The 26,339-nt window shown below is 41.2% G+C and overlaps 2 protein-coding genes across 7 annotated transcripts in view; one reads left to right on the top strand and one right to left on the bottom strand.

Annotated features, from left to right (window-relative positions):
* Positions 1-26,316, top strand: part of LOC125448280 (polypeptide N-acetylgalactosaminyltransferase 6-like) — an 86,816-nt gene extending 60,500 nt beyond the window's left edge. For 4 of the 6 annotated variants that reach the window (XM_059643486.1, XM_059643485.1, XM_059643487.1 and 1 more), the window contains 5 exons: positions 3,331-3,531; positions 6,473-6,604; positions 13,085-13,186; positions 20,004-20,156; positions 21,874-26,316. In XM_059643486.1, the coding sequence (XP_059499469.1) occupies positions 3,331-3,531; positions 6,473-6,604; positions 13,085-13,186; positions 20,004-20,156; positions 21,874-21,984 (699 nt within the window). In that variant the 3' untranslated portion in view covers positions 21,985-26,316. The remainder of the gene's footprint in view (positions 1-3,330; positions 3,532-6,472; positions 6,605-13,084; positions 13,187-20,003; positions 20,157-21,873) is intronic. The other 2 variants (XM_059643489.1, XM_048523468.2) reach the window with 2 other exon arrangements.
* The window catches only part of LOC125448282 (uncharacterized), a 195,582-nt gene that overhangs the window by 123,724 nt on the left and 45,519 nt on the right, over positions 1-26,339 (bottom strand). The gene's annotated exons all lie outside the window — the stretch shown is intronic.

Genomic DNA, 26,339 nt, shown 5'->3' with positions numbered 1-26,339 from the left:
AGTCAACTAAAGGTTGTCATATCCATTTTAAATGGCACTTTTGGAGGCTTTCATGTGTTGAGGAATTGATCAGCGAAAATTGAATTTCCCAGGCTACGCCTTTTTGGAGCCTGTTATGGTGAAGATTCTGCAAGGTCCTCATGCGCAACTCCTATCTCTGCTGGAATAATGATTTTTGTCTGGCCAGTGGAAAATTCAGACCAATTTTTTTTAAACTAGTGTATTCCATATGCCTTCAGTGTCTGTCATGAATGCAGATCAGCCAAAAATTGATAGGTATCAGCTGTGACTCAGTAGTGACACCCAATTCATGAGTTTCTTGGTTCAAGCTACGCTTCAGGACTTGAGCTCATAATCCAGGTTGGCACTCCAGTGCAGTACTGATTTAGTGCTGCACTGTAAGTGCCACCTTTCCATTGAGATAGTGTACACCCACTTGGGTGGGCATATAAGATCCCACAGCATTATTTGAAAATAAGCAGCTCAATTCCTGGTGTCCAAGCTAACATTTATCCCTCAACTAAAACCTAAATCAAGCGATTGTGGTCATCTAATCTTGCCATTTATTTCATTGCTGCTTACGGAGGATTGCTGTGCGCAAATTGACTGTTCTGTTGTTTACATTATAACAGTGATTACATTTCAGAGCTACTTAATTGGTTGTAAAGCACTTTGTGAGGTTTGAAAATTGTGAAATGTGCTTTGTAAATGCCTGTCATATGAAAATGAAATTATTACTAATATTTTTAAGTGCAAATTTCCTGTCATCTTGGTAGATCAGACAGGATGGCTTGTTGGCAGAATACTGTCACTTTATATGCAGCCTCCTTCACTGCTTCATGACCCCATTTCAGCTATCTAAGCTCCACACTTTGGGAAGCCCTCTTAAAGTGACCTATTTTACAGGGCTATTGGTCACTCCTCTTCTTTGTCTCTCTGTTCTGTCTGATACTTTTGACAAGTGCCTTTGACTTTCTGTGTTAAAGGTACTGAGTAGTTTGGGCACTTTTCAGGTGTGTTACACTTTGGTACTGCAACAGTATCAATTTCCTCACCAAATCAATACGTGATTCTGTTCTTGAAACATCCCAGCTTCAACCACTCCACCAATCACATCCAATGCAATATTTAAGTTCAACAAGCAACATAATTTAACCATGTACAAACGGTCCTGAGTGCTCTTTTTGGGAATATTTCAGGAATGTTTGATAGTTGTGCTACATCAATAAGTGTTGCCTACATGACGAAGCCTCTGTCTTTGAGATATAGAGCATCTAACGGAAGAGGTGTTTTAATCCTGCATTGATTAACACTTTGAAGAGGAACTGGATCCTTGCCTCATTTGGAATGAAAATTGAAAATTGCAAAAATAGTAATATAAAGGTGCTACAAAGGGAGAACAGATCTTGGCAGAGGGATTTACAAGTAAAGGGAAATGAAGCTGTGTTTGCAGTAATTTTTGTTTGGACAATGTTCACTTGAAATGTTCTTCTTTTTAAGCTTGCTTGTGCATACAGAATGTGCTTTTAACGTAACTAAGTACTATATAAAAACTGCTGTGTACTACTTAGCTGTGAAAAGTAATTTCTTTTGGAAAGTAGCACTTCTAACCACTTAAACATGGAATGTCCAAGATAATTGACGAAACTGATACTTCAGGGTTAGATGTTTGTGGAACTGAGGCAAGATTACCAGAAGTTGACAGAATAAAGGTGTCATGCATGTCACAGTGATTTGTTGCAAAGATTTTTTTAAACTCAACTGTTTTACTGCTTTTCAGTTTTTTGACACCGATACTGGCTGATGGACTGGATCAGTGTCTGTCTGTTTTCTAAAATAGAATGGGGAACAAGGGACTGATTCCTCAATGCAGTACTTAAGGAATTCTGTAATATGAAGGGCTGTATTTGAGCTGAAACATTAGTTCAAGGTCTCGCCCCCCCCCCTCCAGTGGGTAAGAGAGGTCTCACGTCACTTCTTTTTTGCAATGAAGAGGGGGAAGTTCTCCAAAGTGCCCTGGTCACTGATCATTCCTGAACTGATTATCTGGTCATTACTATATTGATGTCCTTGGGCATTTTGCTCTGCAAATTGGCTGTGATGGTTCCTATATTATAACAGTGAGTCCACTTAAAGTACTTCACTTGCTGTGATGTTGTGAAAGGCATGATCTAAACGCAAACTCCTTTCTATTTACCATTTTGGGGGAAAAATACTCTCCACTGTGTGACGGATAGATGGGTTGTGGCAGAAAATGGATTCTTTCTGGATTAGACTAAAATGAGTTGAATGGCCTTCCTTAACTGTGCTGATTTTCTAAACGGTGCTACAACAGAAGACGACAGTTTTTTAAAAAATATACACCACAATCTCTAATGTGAACACAATCAAGTTGGGAAGATACAGAATGTGAATAAGTATAAGCTAGGGAAAGCTATTTTAGGGACATATAACATGTGCTTGTGGGGTGGCAACAGCAGGGTGCATAGGAGAAAATGAGCAGGCTTACTGAAATTTACCCTAAATTTGGCTCCTTTATCCTGGCACTGAAGTCAGAAACCAGCTTTCTGTGAAACCATTCACGCTTGAATGAAGTGTTGGTGTATGAGAAGCGAGAAGAAATAATACAGATTTTAAATTGAGAGAACTGAACAATCTTGGAGAAGTTAACTTGATTGAGCATACAAGCATTAAAAAGGTGAAGATACAATTTACAACTGTGATTAACAAACTCTATACCTGTACTGACGATTCAATTTCTTAACAATACCTGAGTCGATAACTCCTCCTAGTCTGTTCCCTCTGATCATGCTATCTTCAATCACTTTTCAAACAAAAAAATGTATTTAAACAGGATGTTAGATGACTACAATCTTTAATGAGTCAATTTTTATTAGAAGTTACAGAACCAAGGGGCTTTTTGTTCAAGTGGGGGGAAAAAAATCTATTTTGTCACAGATAGTAGGAACTGCCGATGCTAGAGGATCTGAGATAACACTATGTGAAGCTGGATGAATACAGCAGGCCGAGCAGGAAAGTTGATGTTTTGGGTGGAGACCCTTCTTCAGAAAATTTTTTGAAGAAGGGTCTCGACCCGAAACGTCAACTTTCCTGCTGCTCTGATGCTGCTTGGCCTGCTGCATTCATCCAGCTTCACATCATGTTAACTCTATTATTTTGTCCCACGTTTTACTCAGTGTGAAGAAGGTTATTAAACCAAAATAACCAGCAATCAGCTGTATGTCCAAATAAAGGTAATTTCTGTATTAATTTTTTTTACAGTTTCTTTGCTATTGGCTAATACCACGTTGTCCAACTGCTTTGTTTTAGGTCTGGCAATGCGGAGGGCAATTGGAAATCATTCCCTGCTCAGTGGTGGGCCACGTGTTCCGCACCAAGAGCCCTCACAGCTTCCCAAAAGGTGTGCAAGTAATTGCCCGCAACCAAGTGCGGCTGGCAGAAGTCTGGATGGATCAGTACAAGGAGTTGTTTTACAGGAGAAATCAGCAAGCAGCAAAGATGGCACAGGAAGTGAGTGATACAATTGCAATTTTGTTTAAAACCATAAATTGTAATCATTTTAACTTCTCCCCCACCAAATAACACAAGTGCTTGGTTAACAAAGATTCCTGTGAGCAAGACCTTGTGCCCTATGTTCCAGTTTCTTTCCTAGAATCTTCAATGTATCCCTAGGAGTGAATCAGCCTCATGTGCAACTTTTTGAAATTGAATTGTTTGAGGACTTTGTTCACTTGAAAGATGTAATTCAAAATGTGTTCAAATATACAATGGCAGGGCAGTTACATGTAGGGATGGATGGGGTTTACTTTATGGAGGAAGAAAGATTTTTTTTTTGACTGAAGATTTAAACACCAGCTTACAAACTCCTGATCAATTGATGAATCAATTATAGAATCAAAATAATCATCTTTCTTTAATTACAAATGCAATTGTAAAGTCTACATTTTTTTTCTGTTCTGTCTCACTCTCTCATCCATCTTTCACCTCCTTACCCTTCCACCACTGTTTATCTGTTGAGCTCATCAACTAAGCTTGTCATTTCTTGCCATGACAGACCAGCTGACTTGATGCACTTCCAGTGCACCATGACAGTGACAGATGTACCATGCAGTACACCAAGGTAACCACTATGTGGGAGTAGAATTTAACAAGATCAGAGTATTATGATCAGAATAAACCGTGAAGTGAGTTGAATAAAAATTTAGTGTTGAAATTCCAACAACTAGACTGTTCTCTTTAAAGAAGCATGGGAACTCTTGGAAAATGGCTGACCACAGTCCTGATTTAAACGTGTGAAATGTTTTTGTTCTTTTTCTCTCTTCACCAAGCATCCCATCTCAAAACAAGCCAACAAAACCCATCTTCCAGAGGTAACTATGTTCAACTGCCAATTACCCTGCAACTACTGTCCACCCCTCTGAAATTATCCTTTTTTGTTTTTTTAAGTTAATTTTAACTGAGATGTTTTGCCCACTCTCAAACGAAGCAGAATCAATCGCTGACTCAGTTCAATATACAGAGTCATAGTTATATAACATAGAAACAGATCCTTCGATCCAACTCATCCATGCCAATCAGATGACCTAAACAAATCTAGTCCCAATTGCCAGCATTTGGTCTATGTCCCTCTAAACCCTTCCTATTCAATATACTCATTCCAGATGCCTCTTAAACGCTGTAATTGTACCAGCCTCCACCACCTCCTCTGGCAGCTTATTCCGTACATGCACCACCCTCTGTGAAAAGTTGCCCCTCAGGTCCCTTTTTAAATCTTTCCTCTTTCACCTTCCACATATGCCCTCTAGTTTTGGACTTGGCTATTCGTGCTATCCATGCTCATCACAATTTTAATAACCTCCATAAGATCACCCTTCCGTGTCTGACGCTACAGGGTAAAAAGCCCCAGCCTATTCAGCCTCTGTCTATAGCTCAAGCCCTCCAATCCCTGCAACATCCTTGTAAGTCTTTTCTGAACCCTTTCAAGTTTAATAACATCTTCCCTACAGCAAGGAAGCCAGAACTGAATGTAGCCTTCTAAAAGTGGCCTTACCGATGTCCTGTACAGCCACAATATGACGTCCCAACTCCTATAGTTAATGCACTGCAATAAAGGCAAGCGTGCCAAACACCGCCTTCACCACCCTGTCTACCTGTGACTCAACTTTCAATGAGCTATGCACCCGCACCCCTACATCTTTGTTCAGCAACACTCCCCAGGGCTCTACCATTAAGTGTGTAAGTCCTGCCCTGGTTGGCCTTACCAAAATGTAGCACCTCAAATTATCTAAATTAAACACCATCTGCCACACCTTGGCCCACCTCATCAAGGTCCTGTTGTACTTTCAGGTTAATCTTCTCTTTCACTCTCGTTTTTTAATTGTCTTTTCAATACTCTGTTCCTCCCCCCCCCCCCCCCCCCCCCCACCCAACCGCCTGCCCCAGTTGAGTTGGAGGAAAACCTGTTGTGGACAAGTCTCAGAACTTCCAATGCTTTATCCTTTTGCCTTCAAGACAACCCACTAGCCAACATTATTCTCACTTTCAGAAAACTAAAGAGCTGTTTCCCCTCTTTCTTTCTTTAAAAGAGAGTGAATGGATATCTAGAAGGATAAGCATGGGTTTCCTCCGGGTGCTCCAGTTTCCTCCCACAGTCCAAAGATGTGCAGGTTACGTTGATTGGCCATGCTAAATTGTACGTAGTGTTCAGGGAGGTGTAGATTAGGTAGGTTTATAGGGGGATGGGTCTGGGTGAGATGCTCTGAGGTTTGGTGTGGATTTGTTGGGCCGAAAGAACTGTTTCCACACTGTCGGGATTCTGTGATTCTATGATAAGGGTCTGGGCTCAAAACGTTAACTTTCCCACTCCTCTGATGCTGCTTGGCCTGCTGTGTTCATCCAGTTCTACACCTTGTTATCTCTGGATGCGTATATGAATAGGAAGAGTTCAGAAGGATATAGACTATATACTGGCAAATGGGACCAGATTTATTTAGGATATCTGGTCAGCATGGACGAGTTGGACTGAATTGCTGTACAATTCCACAACTGAGTTGTCAACCTGTGAAATTCACTCCCAAGAGTGCAGTGAATGCTGGGACACTGAATAAATTTGAGGAGATAGACTGATTTTTTTTTTTAAAAAGGGTTACAGGCAGGAAAGTGCAATCAAGGCAGAGATCAGGTCAACCTGATCAATCAATATTTTTATTAATGACTACACAGTCAATAAAAATAAAATATTTGGTTAATAAGTTTTGGTTTGAAAATAAGCACATGTCTATTGAGAAACTTGGTCAGTAGATCTTGTTGTTTAATACCTGATGTATCTGGTAACCAAGTTCCTAAGAGAAGTTCTTTTTACATTGACTTGTGGCGTAATGGGACTTGAGGAACAGTGCACTCCTCCAGCCTCATTAGTAACAATCTATTGCTCTGACTTTTTTTTTTACAGAAAAGTTATGGAGATCTTTCAGAAAGGTTTCAGTTGAAGGAGCAATTAAAATGCAAGAACTTCACCTGGTACCTGCAAAATGTGTATCCTGAAATCTTTATACCTGATTTCTCTCCAGTGCGTTATGGGGCAGTAAGTAAAATTCTGCTTTTAAACAACAAGTTTTGGACTGTTTTAAAGCAAAATTGACTGGAAGCTCAGTGATGCTTTCTAACCTGTTTTGAAACTCACTTTGCAAAATGTTAATGGCCCTTGAAAGTTAGGTTCCATTTGTGACCAATGCCACCACTAGGGGGAGCACTGCTCTTGCTTGTGTGGAATTCATGCGACAATAATAAAACAGAAGACTGTTCACTAACATTGAAAAGATGCAATTACATGCACAACATCTTGGACTTAGGGACATAGACAAAACAGGTCCTAAAGAAGGGTGTAAAACCCGAAACATTGACTCTCCTCCTCTGATGCTGCTGACCTGCTGTGTTCCTCCAGCTCCAGCATGTGCAATTCTCGCTAGCTCTGAGTTAAAGCCTCCTTCAGTTACCTTCACATCACAAGGGTGAATCCAAACTGCTACCTGTCTAAGTTCAATCACGGTACACAGCGGGTATTACACAGTGAAGCGAAAATTGCTTCAGAATAATATAAAATATACAACTAATATCATGTCTGCATTCTATCCACAGCACTTTAATGAACCTTTGTTAACAAGGTTTTCTTTCTCTCTCTCTCTCTCTCTCTCTCTCTCTCTCTCTCTCCCATTAATGGTATGACATTAGAACTTAAGAACTGGGGGCAGGAGTGAGCAATTTAGCCCCTTGAGCCTGCTCCACCATTTAATACGATCATGGTTGACCTGATCTCTGCCTTGATTGCACTTTCCTGCCTGTAACCCTTTTTAAAAAAAAATCAGTCTATCTCCTCAAATTTATTCAGTGTCCCAGCATTCACTGCACTCTTGGGAGTGAATTTCACAGGTTGACAACTCAGTCGTGGAATTGTACAGCAATTCAGTCCAACTCGTCCATGCTGACCAGATATCCTAAATAAATCTGGTCCCATTTGCCAGTATATAGTCTATATCCTTCTGAACTCTTCCTATTCATATACGCATCCAGAGATAACAAGGTGTAGAACTGGATGAACACAGCAGGCCAAGCAGCATCAGAGGAGTGGGAAAGTTAACGTTTTGGGCCCAGACCCTTATCATAGAATCACAGAATCCCGACAGTGTGGAAACAGTTCTTTCGGCCCAACAAATCCACACCAAACCTCAGAGCATCTCACCCAGACCCATCCCCCTATAACCTACCTAATCTACACCTCCCTGAACACTACGTACAATTTAGCATGGCCAATCCACCTAACCTGCACATCTTTGGACTGTGGGAGGAAACTGGAGCACCTGGAGGAAACCCATGCAGAAATGGGGAGAATGTGTAAACTCCACACAGACCGAGGCTGGAATTGAACCTGGTCCCTGGCACTGTGAGGCAGCAGTGCTAACCACTTCAGAAAATTTCTGAAGAAGGGTCTAGACCAGAAACGTCAGCTTTCCTGCTGATGTTTGTCCAGCTCTACACCCTGATATCTCAGATTCTCCAGCATCTGCAGTTCCAACTATCTCGCATATACCCATCCAGATGCCTTTTAAATGTTATTGTACCAGCCTCCATAACTTCCGCTGGCAGCTCATTCCATAAATGTACCACCCTCTGTGTGGAAAACGTTGCCCCTTAGGTCCCTGTCAAATCTTTCCCCTCTCACCTTAAATGTATGCCATCTAGTTTTGGTCTCCCCTACGCTGAGGAAAAAGCCTTGTCTATTTACCCTATCCATGCACCTTGTGATTTTATAAACCTCAAGAAAGGTCATCCCTCGGCCTCTGATGCTCCAGGGAAAATAACCCCAGTCTATTCAGCATCTTCATTATAGCTGCAACCCCGGCAACATCCTTAAATCTCTCCCTGAACCCTTTCTAGTTTGACAACATCCTTCCTGTAGCAGAGAGACCTGAATTGCACGCAGTATTCTAAAAGTGGCCTAACTGTCCTGTATAGCTGCAACATGATCTCCCAACTCTTGTACTCCATGCACTGACCAATAAAGGCAAGCATACCAAATGCTGCCTTCACTATCCTATCTACCTGTGACTCCACTTGCAAGGAACTATGAACCTGCACTCCAAGGTCTCTCTGTTCAGCAAAACTCACCAGGACCTTACCATTAAGTGTATAAATCCTGCCCTAATTTGTCTTTCTGAAATGCAGCACCTCATATTTATCTAAATTAAACTCCATCTGCCACTTCTTGGCCCATTGGACCATCTGATCAAGATCCCATTGTACTCCGAGGTAAAAATATTTGCTGTCCACAACCCCTCCAATTTTGGTGCAATCTGCAAACTTACTAGCCATACCTTCTACGTCCACATCTAATGATGAAAAGCAGTGTACCCAGCACTGATCCTTGTGGTATACAAGTCTGAAAAGCATTCCTCCACCACCACCCTCTGTCTTCTACCTTTTAGCCAGTTCTGTATCCACATAGCTAGTTCTCCCTCTATTCCATGTGATCTAACCTTGCTAACCAGTCTACCATGAACCTTGTCAAGTGCCTGACTGAAGTCCATATAGATCATGCCCACTACTTTACCCTCATCAATCTTCTTTGTTTCTTCTTCAAAAACACTGAATCAAGTTAGTGAGACACAATTTTCCATGCACGAAGCCACATTGACTAGCCCTAATCGGTCCTTGCCTTTTCAAATACAATGTAATTCTTGTCCCTCAGGATTCCCTCCAACAACTTGCCCACCACCAATGTCAGGCTCACTGGTCTGTAACTACCCTAGCTTTTCTTTACCACCTTTCTTACATTTGCGTCACCAAATTAACCAATTTCCAGTCGTCCAGCACCTTGCCTTTGGCTGTCAGTGACATATTATATCTCAGCAAGGAGCCCCACAATCTCTTCCCTTGCTTCCCACAGAGTTCTAGGGTACACTTGATCAGGTCCCAGGGCTATATCTAACTTTGACTTTTAAGACAACTAGCACCACCACCTTTTGTACTATGGACATTTTTCAAGGTGTCACTATTTATTTCCCCACGTTCTCTATCTTCCATATCCTTCTCCACAGTAAACACTGATGTAAAATGCTCATTTAGTATCTTTCCCCATCTCCTATGGTTTCACACATAGGTGGCCTTGCTGAGCTTTAAGGGGCCCTATTCTCTTCCCTAGTTAGCCTTTTGTTCTTAATGTATTTGTAGATCCCTTTGGAATCTCTTTAACTCTGTTTGCTAAAGCTATCTTCTGTCCCTTTTTTTTTGTCCTCCTGGTTTCCCTCTTAAGTAGACTCCTGCTGCCTTTATACTGTTCTAGGGAATCACTGAATTCCTGCTGTCTATACCTGACGCATGCATCCTCATTCTTGACCAAAACCTCAATTTCTCCAGTCATCCAGCATTCCCTACACCTATGAGCTTTGCCCTTCATCCTAACAGGACCATACTGTCTCTGGACATTTTTTGAAGGTTTCCCATTTTCCAGCTGGCCCATTTTTACCTGCAAACATCTGCCCCCAATCAACTTTTTTGAAATTTCTTGCCTAACATCATCAAAATTGGCCTTCCTTCAAATCAGCAATTTAACTTTTAGATCTGGTCCATCCTTTTCCATTACTATTTTTCAAAACTAATAGCATCATGGTCACTGGCCCCAAAGTGCCCTCCCACCGATACCTCAGTTACTTGCTCTGCCTTATTTCTCTTTTAGAGAAGAAATTCTTCATCCTCAACTCTATTTTAAATCTGCTACCCTTTATCCTAAAACTGTGACCTGTTGTTCTAGGTTTCCCCACAAGGGAAACATCCACTTTATGCCTGCATTGTCAATTCCCTTTAGCATCTTCTATACCTCAGTTTAATCTCCTCTCCATTCTCAACTCTAGCGAGTATAGGCCTAAACCGCTCAATGTCTCCTCGTAAGATATGCCTTTCATCTCTGGAATTGATCTAGTGAACCTTCTCTCTACTGCCTCCAACTCAATTATATCCTTCCTCAAGTAAAGGGACCAAAGCTGTACACAGTATGCCAGATGCAGTCTCAACAATATCTTGTACATGTGCAACAACACTTCTATTCTCCATTCCTTTAGCGATAAATGCTAAAATGTCATTTGCTGGCATTACCTGCTATACCTGCAGACTAGCTTTCTGTGATGCATGCATGAGGACACCCAGGCCCCTCTGCACTGAAGCATTTTGATATTTCTCTCCATTTAGATAACTTGCCTTTTTATTCTTCTGACCATAATGGATAACTTTTTCATTTCCATGTTAAGTGACATCTGCAAAATTATGATGCATGCACTTAAACTATCCATGTTCATTTGTAAATTTCTTACTACTTCATTGCAACTTACTTTCCCACCTTATCTAGTGATAATGCATTCTATCCCATCCAAGCCATGATTGTTAGTAGTTGGGGCCCTGAGGACCAACCCCAATAGTTACAGCTTGCCAACAAGAAAAACATCATATCATAGGTGCAACTACATATTGCAGTGGCTCTTTGCTGCTTTAGGAACATATACTCTGAAATTATGCCGCAGGGTACAAGCACACAAATGCTTTACGACACAGGTCAAGATTCCTCCCTCTCTCTCCTATAGCAGAGGTATTGATTCATTTCAACTAGCAGAGGGAGGTCTTCAGACCCTGTATTCATATACTTTCATATGCAAGTAACCCACAGTAATGTCAAAATTCCCATTAAATATTCTTCAATTCTGAATGTTAGCGTTCCTAACCCTAATCCTTGCACATTTAAGTTGTACAGCAGCAAAAGGGTCAATTTCAGACTACAAATGGAGGGTTAACTAATCTGTTCTGTGCATTTCTTAAATTGTCATTTTCTGATCCTAATAATAATTTCTTTTACTCTGCTTTTAAAATCTATGGAATGAATTTCTTGGCAGGAGTATGTGTGTCCAAAATTACTGATGGGTGTTTTTCTTCTAAACCCTCTTTTAACTACAACACTAAATTATTTTTAGTTGCATTTATTTTCAATTTTTTGGGATTTCTTGGTCAATTAGTGTTATCCCTTTTTCCTGCCTCCTCTGTGCCCATTTCGCTAACAGTACCTTGTAAAACATTTTAAGTGGCTCTCCCTATGTAATTAATTCTATAGAAATGTAAGTTCAATTAATGGGCTTGAGTTCCAAATTTAGAAATGATCATGATCATGATAGTGATAATGATAGTAGCATACAAACCTAAATCCGGTATTGCAGTTCGCAATATCAGAGAGAGATGACTGGCGGTGGTTTATCTTGAGAGTCTCACTGCCTCAAGTGAGCGGCGAGGTTGAGAAGCAGACTCCTTCGTAGTAACCTCAAACGAATGTGGGAATTGAACCCATGCTGTTGGCAAACCAGCCATCAAGCCAATGAAGCCAACCAAACCCTATAACTGCACTAGCTGAGGTTACCACGAAGGACTCTCCTTCTCAACCTCTCCCCTTGCCTAAGATGTGATGACCCTCCAGTTAAACCACCACCAGTTTTCCCCCCTTCTCTAATGAGAAAGCAGCCCTATGATGCTCTGGGTGACCTTACTACTGTATCAGGAAGTTTTCTGTTTTTAATACCAGGGTAATGGAATGCAGGAATTATTTTCCTCTGTTCAAAAAGCTAATGGTTGCGAGGATAATTGTGGTATTTAGGAGTTGTTCGTTTTTTGCTTTTTTTTTTGTTGGACAGCGGTAACGAGGGAAATGGAGCTTTAAGATGAGTAAATGGAGTTGAGGTCCATGTCAGCTATAATCTAATTGAATAGTGGAACAGGCTTGAGAGACTGAATGTTTTCTCATGGTTCTAAATGTGACATAGACTCAGTCCTACTCTACCATTGTTACATTTTCAAACAGATCCAAATTTACTTCAATGCAAGGTTACAGACTGCCTAACTGATGCTGCATTTGATTTGGTTTATTATTGTCACATGTCCCTGGGTACAGTGGAAGGTTTTGCATGTAGTACAGGCAGATCATACCATCTCATACAGAATAGGGTAATAGTACAGAGTGAGGAGTACAATGCTAGGGCTACAGAGAAGGTTCACAGAGCGAGATCAACATTAAATTTTTTAAATTTGAGAGATCCAGTCAAAAGTCTAATAACAGCGGTGAAGAAGCTGTTCTTGAACCTGTAGGTATGTATGTTTAAGCTTTTCTATCTTTTGCCTGACAGAAGAGGTCTTAAGAGATCCTCTCGAGTGAGAGGGGGTCTTGGATGTTGGCTGCCCTCCTGAGGCATGGAGAAGTACAGATGGAAGATTCGTTTGCATGATGGACTAGGCTGTGTTCACAATTCTCTGTAGTTTTTTATGGTCCCGGGCAGAGTAGATGCCATACTGTCAATATGGGCTGTATTCAAACCCAGCTGCCAGACAGCACAGATTTTGTTTTGTTACAAAGGTAGTTAGTACATTGCTAATCACTTTTCATTGTATATTTCTTCCCATTCAACAATTTGCAATTTGATTGTTGCAGGCCATTTTTAAAAAAAACTAAAGTTTTCATCAGCTACATCTCATTTTACAGATTAAAAACCAGGGAACAGGAAGCTGCCTGGATGTTGGGGAAAACAATCATGGTGGGAAACCGCTGATAATGTATCCATGCCATGGAATGGGAGGCAACCAGGTACTAAATATGGTCATTTGAATATGCCAGCAGTGTTTATCAACCACTCATCGGTGTGCTAAATTGTAGGGTGTAAAGACAAAACACAAAAGGTATTGTGCCTGGTAGGGTAGACTTTCCCCTGTCCATGGAGCCTTTCTATGCCTCTTGTGGAGGAGGTTGTCAGGGTTGGGTCCATGCAGGCTGGGCACAGGAGTGGTTCTTTCGGCCTATGCCGATGATGTGCTCCTCACGTTCAGTGACCTGACTGACCTGGGAGGATGTGTAAATGCCAGATGGCGTATTCAGCTATGTCTTCCATCAACTGGGCCAAATGCTCCTGGTCAGTCTGTGCCGGTGGATTCCTTGCCTGAGCAGTTACGGGAGTTCAGCTGGACTACTACCCCTCTCTATCTGAAAGTTTACTTTAGCCTGGCTGAGGAATCCTGACTGGCGAAATTGGCAGGAGCTGGAGGCCAAAGTCTTGGCTTGCCTGGACCACTGGACAGGACTGCTGTGAATGCTGTCTTACAGGAGCGAAGTGCTGGTCATAAATCAACTGGTGGCCTCCATGTTGTGATACCAGCTGGCCCCTTTGACTGCTTCTTTTGGGACAAAAACATGCATTGGGTCATGACAGAGGTTCTGAGTATCCCCAGTGAAGAGGGCAGTCAGTCCACATCATGGGCCGAAGGGCCTGTACTGTTCTATGTTCTATGTTCAGTCACTGGTCTGCCTCTGCACTCCAGGGGTGACTTTTCACCTTCAGACCCTGCAGTGATAGTCTTGCACTGAGCCTCCTTCCAGATGGTGCATGTGACATTTTTTCTGCTGGGTGTGTGACCTCAATTATGACACACAGCTCCTGTTTATTGGCTGCAAGGGTCTGCAAGTCACTCAGGATGCTCCCTGTCTTTTATCAGGACCTGATCAATATCTGGAGCCTGATCAACAAGTGGTGGGCCTTCCCGCTATCAGTAGTGGTTATCATCAGAGCCGTTGCTCAGAAATCCACACCTCCACCATCACAGATTTGTGTGGCTGGCAGAGGGGAGGGCCGTGGCCGCAGGGGTGACAGGAGTATGGGAATGTGTTGGGTGGTGAGGGCCTGAGCCGAAAGTTGCTGGAGGAATTGGCATGCATGTCCAGCTCACAGCCAATACCATCTGATGCCTAAAAATGGCAATGCTCAGACCCAGTGCTGTGCGCCAGTTGGAGGATGCTCAGGTATGTGGTGGAATATTGTCTGTGTGTACCCTTGTTTGGACAGAATTTCACATTGGCCCTAAGGTCTTGAACCTCCTGCAGGAGCCTGTGCCGCCACCTTAGTTCATGTTGTCTCATTTACGGAGGCAAAACAGCAGTTCTTTAACAGGCTTCTGCTGCACAACATCTACCTTGACTCTGGTGTTTGCCGCTCAGACATGCCTTGGCATGCTTACTTGCTTCCGGGGGACAGGGATTCCCAGTGGACAGTTCTCAATGCGGGACTCCTCCGTTTCTGTCCGGTACCTGGGGTGGAGGGTGTTATACACAGCAGTCCCTCATAACTGCAGATTGCAGCAGTTCACAGACAAAATAAGCCCAACTGCTTATTTTGCAGCGCTATGGAGTCTGTGGACCATGTATATATTGGTTGTCGGCGTCTGCACTCCCTTTTTTAGTTACTTGCAAAACCTTTGTGTTTTTGGTAACACTTCAGCCCCCACCACATGGACACCTAGTGCAAACAGGTGCGGGCAGATCAGAGGATCTCCTTGTGGGTCTGAGGCTGGGTCTGGCCAAGCTGGTCAAAAACAGGTCCAGGCAGCAGGCTGTGGAGGGAGTCATCTCTGCTTACTGCCTGCCACCTTCCGTGGTTATGTTTGAGCCAGAGCCGCCTCAAAAAGGGAGCAGACAGTGTCCACCAATGTTCTTGATGCCTTTAGGAAGAGGTGGGCACTGCAGGGGATGGAGTGTTTTATTTTCCTCTCCAAATGCATTTTGATTTAGTCTCCTCCTTTCCCTAACTGCTTCCTTCATATTTTAGTGACTGCATTGCCACTAAAAGGCTTTGCTTGTTAATGTTCATTTGGCCACATGGGTGTTTTCCTAGTGGCGAAAAAATGAATAATGAAGTATATACACAATGGTATCTTTTTACTATATCACTGTAAAAAGAAACATTACGCACAGCCATGGGTGATTTGGGAAAGATACAAGCATTACTGCTGGGCTGCCTTGGGAACAGTAGTCATATGGGGAAGATTTAAAAGAACAGAGAACTTGAGCAATGGCCCTTAAGTAGAAAGCCTGGGTTCATGTCAGACTGAGTAGAAAAACAGATTTTGTTTTACGTTTAAAAAATGACCTTGCTTCCCTGGAAAATTCCGGATGGCTGTGTGGAAAAAGTTCCTCTGCTTTTGCCATGATTTTTTTTTTGCCAATTCCTAAAATTTGTGATCTCTCCTTCTTGAACCTTCCACAAGCAGGCACGGTTTCTGCCTATCCACTCTGTCAGGGCCCCTCACTGTCTTGAACACCTGTATCAGACCTGCTGTCAGCCTTCTCTTAAGAATATTCTCCAAAGAAAACAGTCTCTACTTCTCCACTACAATGCAGTGTGGAGCTGGAGGAACACAGCAGGTTAGGCAGTATCAGAGGAGCAGGAAAGTTGACATTTCAGGATGGGACCATTCTTCAGAAGGGTATTCTGAAGAAGAGTCCCAATCTGACATGTCAACGCTCTTCTGATGCTGCCTAGCCCGCTGTGTTCCATCAGCGTCACATTGCGTTATCTTTGACTCCAGCAGCTGCATTTCTTCTTGCTACACCTACTTCTCCAATCTAGTGTTTGTGATTTAAAACCATAAAAATGTTACAGCTTAAAATAAGATTTCCCCTCTGGTGAATGGGTAAACAAAAATGGTTTCCTCTGGGGGAACCTCTTGTGGCACAGTGGTAATGTTCCTTTATCCTTGGCCCAGGAGACCTGGGTTCAAGTCCCACCTGCTCCAGAGGTGTGGAATAGCATCTCTGAGCAGGTTCATGAGAAAAACAGGATAAATTTGGATGAGTTGAAAAAAATTGCTGAGGTTCTAGAGCTCTTCTGGCACAGTGGTAATATCCAAACCTGTGGCCTAGGTTCAGTCCCACCCATTCCAGTGGTGTGTAGTAACATCTCTCAAAAGATTGATTAGAAAAATAGATGAAATAGAAAAAGGGCCTGTGGCTTTACCATTAAGCTTTACATGTAGATTAATCAGGTGAAAACAAAAGGTGATTTACTGATTGTTAATAAATGTAAAAATTTGTGAGGTGATGGAGGGGGTAAAGAAACAAGAGGCCAGGCTCAAGTCCCACCCGGTCCAGAGGTGTGGAATAGCATCTCTGATTAGAAAACTTTTAAGACCTGACTTTCCTCCGACTACAGTTTCATTTAATCTCCTCCCTCTCTCAACCTCTCCCTCACCTTTGGTGTTATTGCATTGCTATTAATGGACATTGCATGTAAATTAATCAATTGGAATACAGGTTATTTAGTAGCTGTCGGACAATAGAAAAAGAACTCTGCGTAATTTGGTGGTGGAATAAAGCCATTTGATTGAATGAGAGACCACTTCTTGATTATAAGGGGAAAAAAATTAGGAAAATAAAGGAAGAAAAAGGACTGGTTTCCTTCCCCCTCCAACTCCAGGGTCTCAGTCATGCAGCACAAACAGACAATTTGGTCCAACTCGTCAGTGCCAACCAACCATCCCAATCTGACCCATTTGCCAGCAGTTGGCCCATATCTCTCTAAATCCTTCCTATTGATCTACCCATCAGATGTCTTTTTAGATGTCGTAGTTGTACCCATCTCCTCCAGTCCCTCTGGCAGCTTGTTCTAAATAATGTACCACCCTCTGCGCAAAAAGGTTGCCCCTTGGGTCCTTTTTAAATCTTTTCCCTCTCACCTGAAACCTATGCCCTCTAGCTTTGAACTCCATCTCCCTCTTTCCCTACATCTCCCTTTCTATTATTGTTCCAGTGCCTACAAATTGATTGATAGAGGCATGGTTGATTTATGAAATAACTCCAGAGGCTGGTATCCCATCACCAATTCACTCTTTATTTATATGTGCATAGTACTTGACACTGATCTAGCTTTCTCAGTCAATTCTGAGTGATCAGAACCTCTGACACCCTTGTTCTCCACCCCCCCCCCCCGCCTTTTTTGTTTCATAATTTGCCTATACCACCTCTGCACTGCAAGGGAGCCCTGCTTATATTTTGCCCAAATCACCCATGGCTATGTGTGCATGTATTAAGTGACATGGTAAAAAGACACCATTGTGCTTAAGCATCATTATGTATTTTTGCACCACCAGGAAAACACCCATGAATCTAGTGAAATAATATTAACAAGCAAAGCCTGATGAGGGCAATGCTTACAGGAAAGAAGGAGGGGACTAAATCAAAACTGAGTTGGAGACACTCCTGTTTATATTTGTCAGCTAGGGCTCACTGGCGCTGTTGATCTGGTCCAATTAGGGAACTCATTCTGAGGTCCACCTGGCTGACTTCATTGCAATCACTACAATTTGGTGGTGACCTAATTTTAGAAAGGCAAGGCTGTCCATTTTGATTTAGTGCTTCCCTTATTTATTGTGCTCTTCCTTCAATTTTTTTGTTATTGTTGCACTGCCCCTTGTGCTTGTTAATTGTTACTGTTTAGTTGTTTTAATGAGTTAATTTGGTGGTGGATTTTGACAAAGTATGCTGGTTTTCCAATTGGGTGATTTGGTAGTGGGTTTACAGGAGAGAAAAAAGGGCTAATATTCACTAGTAAGGGAGTTGGTCTAAAGCAGGAAAGAGGCATTCTGGAGTTGTACTGAACTACAAAATGCAAATAAGCAATCGTGGAAGACAGACTGACTTCTTGGTAAATTGATGGCTAGCATTGTAGCAGAATGGTGGGGAAATTGCAGGTAATAATCTTCCCACATGACTGCTACAATTGCCTTTGTGCATGGAACAGTTTGTGGTTTGAAAGATACTGTTGCAGTCATGTCATGCTGCTCCACGTTTAATCGCTACATGATTAATGTTTGAGAACAGCCTTGGCAGGTTGCTGCATAATTGATGGCTAGATTATAATTGTTTAAGAACTGCCACCAACAAAGCAAGCAGAATGTTGAACTTCTATAACCAAGACAATGGAGTATAATTTGAACGAGATCATGATCTGACTGTTTCCAACTGTGGTGATCACAATACACAAATAACTTATCAGGTCTATAAGTGATGCAAGAAAAGGTTTTTGAATTTAGTTCTTTGCAACCTGAGTTAGAAAGATCAAGATGTAGGGAAATTAATAATTGATTTAAGGCAGACAGGAGGGAGAGGGTTTAAAAAAATGCAACAACTGCTTCCTATGTGGTTCACCTGGATAAACCAGGGAGTAGCTGAGACTTACAGGCTAGGATATTCCTGCTAATGATCCGTGTTTTGAAAATTGGCTGTAACGTGATTAATGAATAATAGATGCTGTATTAATAATGCAAACTTTCTACTGTACAGTATAGTGATTTTCTATAGCAATTTCCCTCTAATGCAACTTTCTATTGCGCGAGATTGCACAGGAATGCAACTATCATATTATAGAAGAACTACCCGTACCTAAATTTAATTCCTCCTTAAGAAAACCATTCAGAATTCCACACCTGTTTCTTAGTTCGAAGAGAAATCATGTAATAAGTGTGGGCAGTATCAGGTTTGAATGTGATGCTTTTTCCTCTTTGTCGTCATGGAAATATAGGAACAGGAGTAGATCATTCAGTCCATCAAGCCTGCCCTGCCATTCAGCTAGATTTGATCTTTTGGCTCAAGGCTATTTTCTCTCACTACTTCTAATTTTGTTCACTAACTTCTTGTGTGGGACTTTATCAGAAGCTTCCTGAAAATCCGAATACACCACACCAAGTGGTTTCACTTACCTATGCTAAAACTAACATTCTCAAAAAACTTTTGTCAAACATAATTTCCCTATCATAAATTCATGTTAACTGCCCCCAGTGTTTGGATTTTTGTTTAAATGTTCAGTTATCACATTTTTTTTCTAAAATAGCTTGATGTCATTAGCAGGAAAATTTTGAGAATCCAACTGGCTTATAGTTATTCACTCTCCCTCCTCTTCTATTCTTAAATAGAGGCATTACATTAGCCACCATCCAGTCAGTAGGAACTTTCCCAGAATCTCAAAAGATGGCCACCAATGTAACCACTATCTCTATACTACTTTCTTCAATATTTTGGGGTGAAGCTCATCTGGTCCAAGAAATTTATCAACCCTCAATCCAGCTCATTTTTCGAAGTAAATATGATCATGAATGGTCTTGACCAAAGTGGGTGTGAAAAAGATGTTTCCTGTGGTGGGTCTTTCCAGAACTAGGAGGCACTGTTTGAAAATTGGGGTTCATTCTTTTAGGACAGAGGAGGAGAAATATTTTCCCTTAGCATTATGAGATTTTGGAACTCCCTGCCTCAGAAGGTGGTGGAGGTGGGTCATTTTTAAGACAGAAGCTGGTTGATTCCCTTGCCCAACAAGAATCTTAGATACCAGATATAGACTTTTGTTCCTTCAAGCCTGCTGTTCTATTTAATAAGTTCATGGTTATTCAGATAGGTTCTATCTGAATAACCATGAACTTATTAAATAGAACAGCAGGCTTGAAGGAACGAAAATCTATATCTGCTATCTTGTATGTTCACGGGACAAATTATAGGCTGGCTTGTAATAAGTGCCACCCTGTAGAGGCAGAGATATCTCTAACGTGTCTGTTTCAATTTAACATCCACTTTCCATTGAAATTTTTAGTATTTCGAATACACATCTCTGTCTGAAATACGACACAATATTGGGAAGCAATTGTGTCTTCATGCTGTGTATGGCCCAGTTCGATTAGAGCTATGTAAATACAAAGGAAAGGATTCAAGAGTGCCAGGAGAGGAACGCTGGGAAATTTTAAATGTAAGTGCTGCATCCAGATGGTAAGAGTGTTCTGTGGGAGCAGGTGAGAGTTTGGCAACTCTGCTTTTGCTTTTGAAAAATATTAACTTGTTTCTGCAGTGCCATGGCTTCATTATTTATTTAGCTCATGGTCATTCTTAATGCAAATCTTGATTTGAGAGTTTAGGTATTCATTACTGACCCTATAAACCAGTCTGTACCAGGAATCTACTGACTAAAGTTCAAAATGGGAACATGTGTTCACTTTTCCTTCTGTAGCCCAAAAGTAGCAAGACTATTTGAACAGTCTTCCTCTGGCACCTGGGCTTGAGATTAGTTAACTTGCCACATACAGAGAATCAAACCTCAGGCTTTCCCAACTGGCTGTGCTATTCACTGAACAAAACCTACAGACCCATCACGGAAGCTGCTGAAATGGGTTGCACCTGAAATGAGAGAGAAACTGGTAAACATTGACCAAATAGCCAAGGGATAATGTGGCATAATGGCAGTATCCCAACTGATCCAGAGTGTGGCATGACATGTCTGAACAGCTGATTTTTTTTTTTAAATCACTTTCTTTTGACCAAGTAGCCATTGCTGTAACTAACCTTTTCATGTTTCTCTATCAATTGTTGCTCTCTCAACTTTCTCTTACTCCTTGAAACTACAAATGTATTGACCTGCATCTTCACTATGTTGATAAACAATACGTGCTCAATAGGTTCCGACTCAAATCTATTCTTTCCCAGAGTCCCGAACTATAGAATTCTTTATCATTCTCTGTTTCCCATTTTCTTGTAATCTTTAAGATTTTTAAGAGCCAAACATGATGCTGCTGAACCTCATCTACTTAAGTTCCCTTCCCCATCATACTGTATTTTTCAGCTTCGATCTTGTCCAGCTTTGCAGATCTTGACCGCTTACCTTGCTTCTCATTTATAAAACAAAGTTGGTTGATTTTTTTTGGACAGCAAGGGGATGGGGAGGCTACATTTTATTTTATTAATGGATTATCTTGCCTTATGGCATTGCAGTCTGTGGGAGTGTGCTACATGCAAATTGGCTGCTGTGTTTACTACACTCCAGCAGTGGTGACATTTTGAGTATTTAATTGGCTATAGTGTGCTTTGGGACATCATGAGCTTTATAAAGGTGCTATATAAAAGTCATATTTCTTACATTTGATCTCCATGTCTCTAGACTAGGTAGGGGAAAGATCAGCCAGATTTATTCTGTTCTTGATCATTAGCCCTAAAGTAAAATGTATTCAGTAAGTGACTTGCTGTGATCTTAATTTTTTTAAAATTCCTCTGTCCTCCATCCCCAGCATGGCATAATATTGAATAGAATGCTCACTGTCTGTGATTACACCTCACAAATGAGTACAGGAATGATGCAGAGTGGATTGTGAGCACATTGCCCAGGAAATTGGGAGAGTGAACTTGGGTGAAAATAAGAGAGAGAAACCCTTCCAAATAAAGAGATGTGGTAATCTAATGTTAGATTAATCACTCTGGTATGTTCTATATAGTCTATCATCCTTTATTCATATCCAGACCTGGGATATCGAATGTATCGATTTTAAAATGGTAGATATTCTGGACTTGACATCTGTATGGCCAGATTCATTGGCTCACAAGCAATAAACTTTATTTCAAGGTGATAGCAAGTCCTGGAACTGAGGAGATAGGCAGGGGTGAAGTGCAGATTTTTAACTTTTGTAATTTTTTTTCAGGGCAACCTAAAAAATTCTGCCACAAATCGGTGCTTGACTGCATCAGGACAGAACCCAACCATGGCCTTGTGCAACTCTGCAGACCCGTATCAGCAGTGGTCTTTTATCTAGCCACCGAGGGAGGAGCTGCCCCGAGAAAGCATCAGAATTCTTCCAAGTGGACAACACTGAAGTGGCCTGATTTAAAAGCCAGCCTTTCACCATTGAACCTTTCTGTGGCTGTATTTTTGCCTCTAGTATAGAGAGCAAAGAAGTCTCGAAGATTGTGGATTTCCACACTATTTTTCCATGTTCAAAAAGTTGTGTCCCATTTGCTCTGGAATTGAAGTTATCCCCTTCTAATTATTTTGTATATTTAAAATTTAGCTTGCCCCATCACCTCATTGTTAAATATTCCTGGTTTTAAAATGAATATAATTTGCACTGAAAAAGAGACTGCATTAGTTTTTAGGAACCTCTCCATGGTCTAGAAGACTTACGTGTCAGATTTAGTTGGATTTGGATCAGATTCAATTTATATCAATTTAGCATTGTGACCCAAAGCAAGGCAGTTACAAAATCTGATAACCGTCTTAGTGATGTACTTTCATGTATTATGCAGCAGGAAGTGAATTAGAATGAACTGGGCTGTCATTTTCTTCCTGTTAATGGGAGAAAGGGAATAGGGAGATTATTGTCTGAACTTGTGCCTTGATATTGTCTTTAGCCAAATATGGCTGAAAATTCCTCAAATTGTGGGTCGGGCAGTGAATCATTTAAAATACAATCTGGTACAATCAAATTCAAATTTGATGACATTCACTTTAATAGTCTCCACCATTCCATGCTGTCTAAGATCTCAACAAAATTCCTTAAACACCATGATACCCTGAGTGCAGCAACAAAAATACAATTATGTGGGATTCCTATTGCAAGGTGCTAATTAAGTATAACATGCCAATAAATGGGAAGCATACAAGGCAGGGCCCTAAATGGTAAATGCTCAACCTTAGTCAGGCTGCCAGAGTGACAAATATAAGGAAGGGATTTCTCAAAATAAAAAAATTGGGAGAATTAGTTTATTCAGAAAATCTGCATTTGATGTTATTGCATGTCAGAACATAATACTTACTGAAAAGCTTGGGCTTGGATCCAGGTTTAGTCTCTGCCATCTAATTTGACAGTGCAGCGCTCCTTCAGTAGTAGTATTTTTTGGATGAGATATTGGATTGAATTTGCCCCCATGGTACATAAATGCAGATTTTTTAGCTCAGTTTGGAGCTTAATTATGATGACTCATCATATGTCTTAATGTAAATTACAGTATATTGTCAAAATCAAAATTTTCAAGTTTGACATTTGGCACACTGTATCAGAGCACTATCAATGAGATGGCAAGAGAGCTGCTTTCCTATGAGGTTATAAACCCTCTCTCAACTGTTCACCAAAGAAAGATATAGATGGGAAAGACATTTCTCCTGGAGGCAGCGGGATGGTAAAAGTGTGTCACTTCAAAGTTAACGTTGTAAGAAAGAGAAGGGCACATGGGCACACCGGAAGGATCATGTTGAAAGGGACCAGAAAAAAAATACTGAAGTACCTTGAATCATTCAGGTGAAACTTTTCCAGCAGAAATCTGGTGACAATTGTGTTTTGGTTTTTGATATTCTTCAATTAGTACAAATTGAATTTCTGAAAGAATAATGTATCAAATGGGAGCAAAATATTAAAGGGAAAGTGTAACCCTGATCTATGATTGAGTTATTCCCATTCTAAGCCTTGCAAATGGGAAGCTCCCTCCGGTACTTTACTGTTGTTGGTGTCAAAATTTGCCTGTAGATCACTGTTGCCCTTGAGCTGCAAGCTGCATTGTTGTCATATTCTGATGTACTGGATTTCTTCCTGGAGGGAGCTTTCTTAGTCCAGTACCTTTCCATTGTGTGGTTAACATAAAATGCTTGTAACACAGGATTGTAGCCTGTGTTTACATCACCACATCTGGAAGATGAAACCAATGTACCTGTGCCTTGCTCTCATTAAACTGTAGGATATATGCTTCCCCCACTGTTTGGATTCACTTGCCGAGTTCGTGAACGGTTCCAGGTTTGTAGCTCATCAGTACTGAATTAGCTGGTTCCAGTTGAGATTGCAACAGCAGCAATTGCATTGAATGCCTCTGGACTGAAATAGCTGGCTGCAATTCCCTTGTCTAATTCTTACAAAATGATATGCAAAATGAGGATTAACACTGAAATAGTCTGCTAATATTGACCATGCAGGTTTAGGCAATAATCCCCACTTAGATAACAGAGCAAGGCTGGTGTTGAGGAGCCATTTCAGCAAGGAGTACCTACAGAAGGACAGAAGAAGCAATTGACAAGGGAAAATTAAAATGAAAAATTAAACTGGAAAATGTGGATTTAAATTTATTGCTCAAGGACAATGGAATGTGACCAATAAATGAACAGCATGGAACATGAGATTGCTTTTGCAATCAGATTTGGATTTGTGCTTAAATGAGGTTGACATTATATCATGAATATAACCCAGGTATGAAGAAGCTATAGCATTAAATCATAATAGGTACATTACAAGGAGTGGCTTCTTGAAGCACAGTACTGCTGTAGACTGCCCAGCCATTCGATCACTGATCAGAATTCTGGAATTGTCAGAAGTGTTCTGTCTAGGTGGGGGTGGGGAAATGGCATCTGAACCAACTTTACGGGTAAACATGGAGTTTTTTTTCTTTAGAATGCACTCAGCTGCATTTCTGGAGATGAGTGAGATCAGCAAAAATGGGGTCTGTATATGAGCATTGTATAATTTTAGATTAATATAAATGCTTACAATCTACTTTGCACATTGTTCTGAATGTGTGTTAACAGCACAGTCAAAGGGTTTCAGGTCATTTTGAATTATCTAAATTCCTAAACTGTTAACAACTGTGGCTTCATAAAGGTAACTGTGCTGATCCCACTGAACTGCAAGAGGCTGTTTTGACTGTGGGTTAGTGATTTCCTAATTTAATATTTCATATTTTAATTGAAATGAAAACTATATTTTTCTAATTTTTTTAGAATATTACCTTGTAAAATGCTCTGCTTTGTGATTGCACTTCTGTAAATGTGAAAACAATATCCCACTGGTAAACAAGCACCAAAGAACCTCTATCTTCTCTTCACAATATCATTCTAGTAATCAGTCACGGGGATGATCATCTTGTACTATGGTGAGCCTAAACTTGCTGTTCCTGGATAAATTTATAATTTGGCCAACAAGCCTGCAATCAATTCACCTAGTCATCTGTCTAATGGGTTGTTCGTATTCTGCTTGGACTCTGAGCTTGTTTTATGCAACACAATTGTAACTAGCAGTTGTATTCAGTACTAAATACTGATTTATTCAAATAGGATGTGAAAGACCTCCAAAAGGCAGAATGTTGCTATTGCACCAATCTTCACCTCCTCTTCCCCAGCTACTGCCATCACCAGGTTGATTTTTCAATTAAATACTGATTTTTTTTTTAAAATTAGCTTTCAGGGTGTTATAATAATTCTTAAATGTGATGTCTAACTTTGAAGAACTTCAATCTCAATATTTGTAGATCCAAAGAATTCATCTACTCTTGACTGCAGGCAGCTATGTTATGTACGTGTTTCCTGTTGTATGATGTTGTACAGACTACTATCTGCAGCAAAGTCTAGATTGTTCTATTAGAAATGAACGGAAGGTGGTTTAAATATTGGGAAAATTGAGTAAATGCTCGTGAATGTTACCAGTGCAACTTGCTGTATTAAGAAATCCCTCTTTTTAAAGATGCAGGACTGCTCCTTATGGTTCAGTGAATAAATACACAACCCTCTGTACTGCTGAGTCATAAGGGTCAGGGAAGGCTTAAGTTCATTTCCCATCTTATGCTTCACTAGCTGGGTATCCTCAGCCTCCTCTCACCCACCTTCCCTCAAGAATGCAATTCCCTACTCCCAATTCCACCATCGTGTCTGCTCCCAAGATGGGAGTTCCACTCCCACACATCCCAGATGTCCACAACTTCGGTGGTCAAAAATGCTCTCATTGCATTTCTCGCATCTCTGCCATTGCATCCCCTCTCCTCCCTCTTTTTCCCCCCCCCCCAACAAAAACAAAGACAGAATCCCCCTTGTCCTCACATATCACCCCACCAACCTCTGTATCCAACGTATCATTCTCCACCACTTCCGCCACCTACGATCCGACCCTGCAACCAAAGAGATGTTTCCCTCCCCACCCCTATCTGTCTTTCATAGGGAGTGCACTCTCAGCGACTCCCTCATCCGCTCCACAGTCCCCACTAGCCCCACAACCCCTGCCACCTTTTCCCTGCAACCACAGGAAGTGAGTTTTGAGAAGATTTGTAGCTCAGGTTGAGGTTCTGGATGTAAGTTTGCTCGCTGAGCTGGAAGGTTAGTCTTCAGATGTTTCGTCACCATTCTAGGTAACATCATCAG

The sequence above is a fragment of the Stegostoma tigrinum genome, chromosome X, assembly GCF_030684315.1.
Source record: "Stegostoma tigrinum isolate sSteTig4 chromosome X, sSteTig4.hap1, whole genome shotgun sequence".
Classification (NCBI taxonomy): domain Eukaryota; kingdom Metazoa; phylum Chordata; class Chondrichthyes; order Orectolobiformes; family Stegostomatidae; genus Stegostoma; species Stegostoma tigrinum.
The sequence above is the reverse complement of the archived record's forward strand: the minus strand, read 5'-3'. Positions and strand labels throughout refer to the sequence as shown.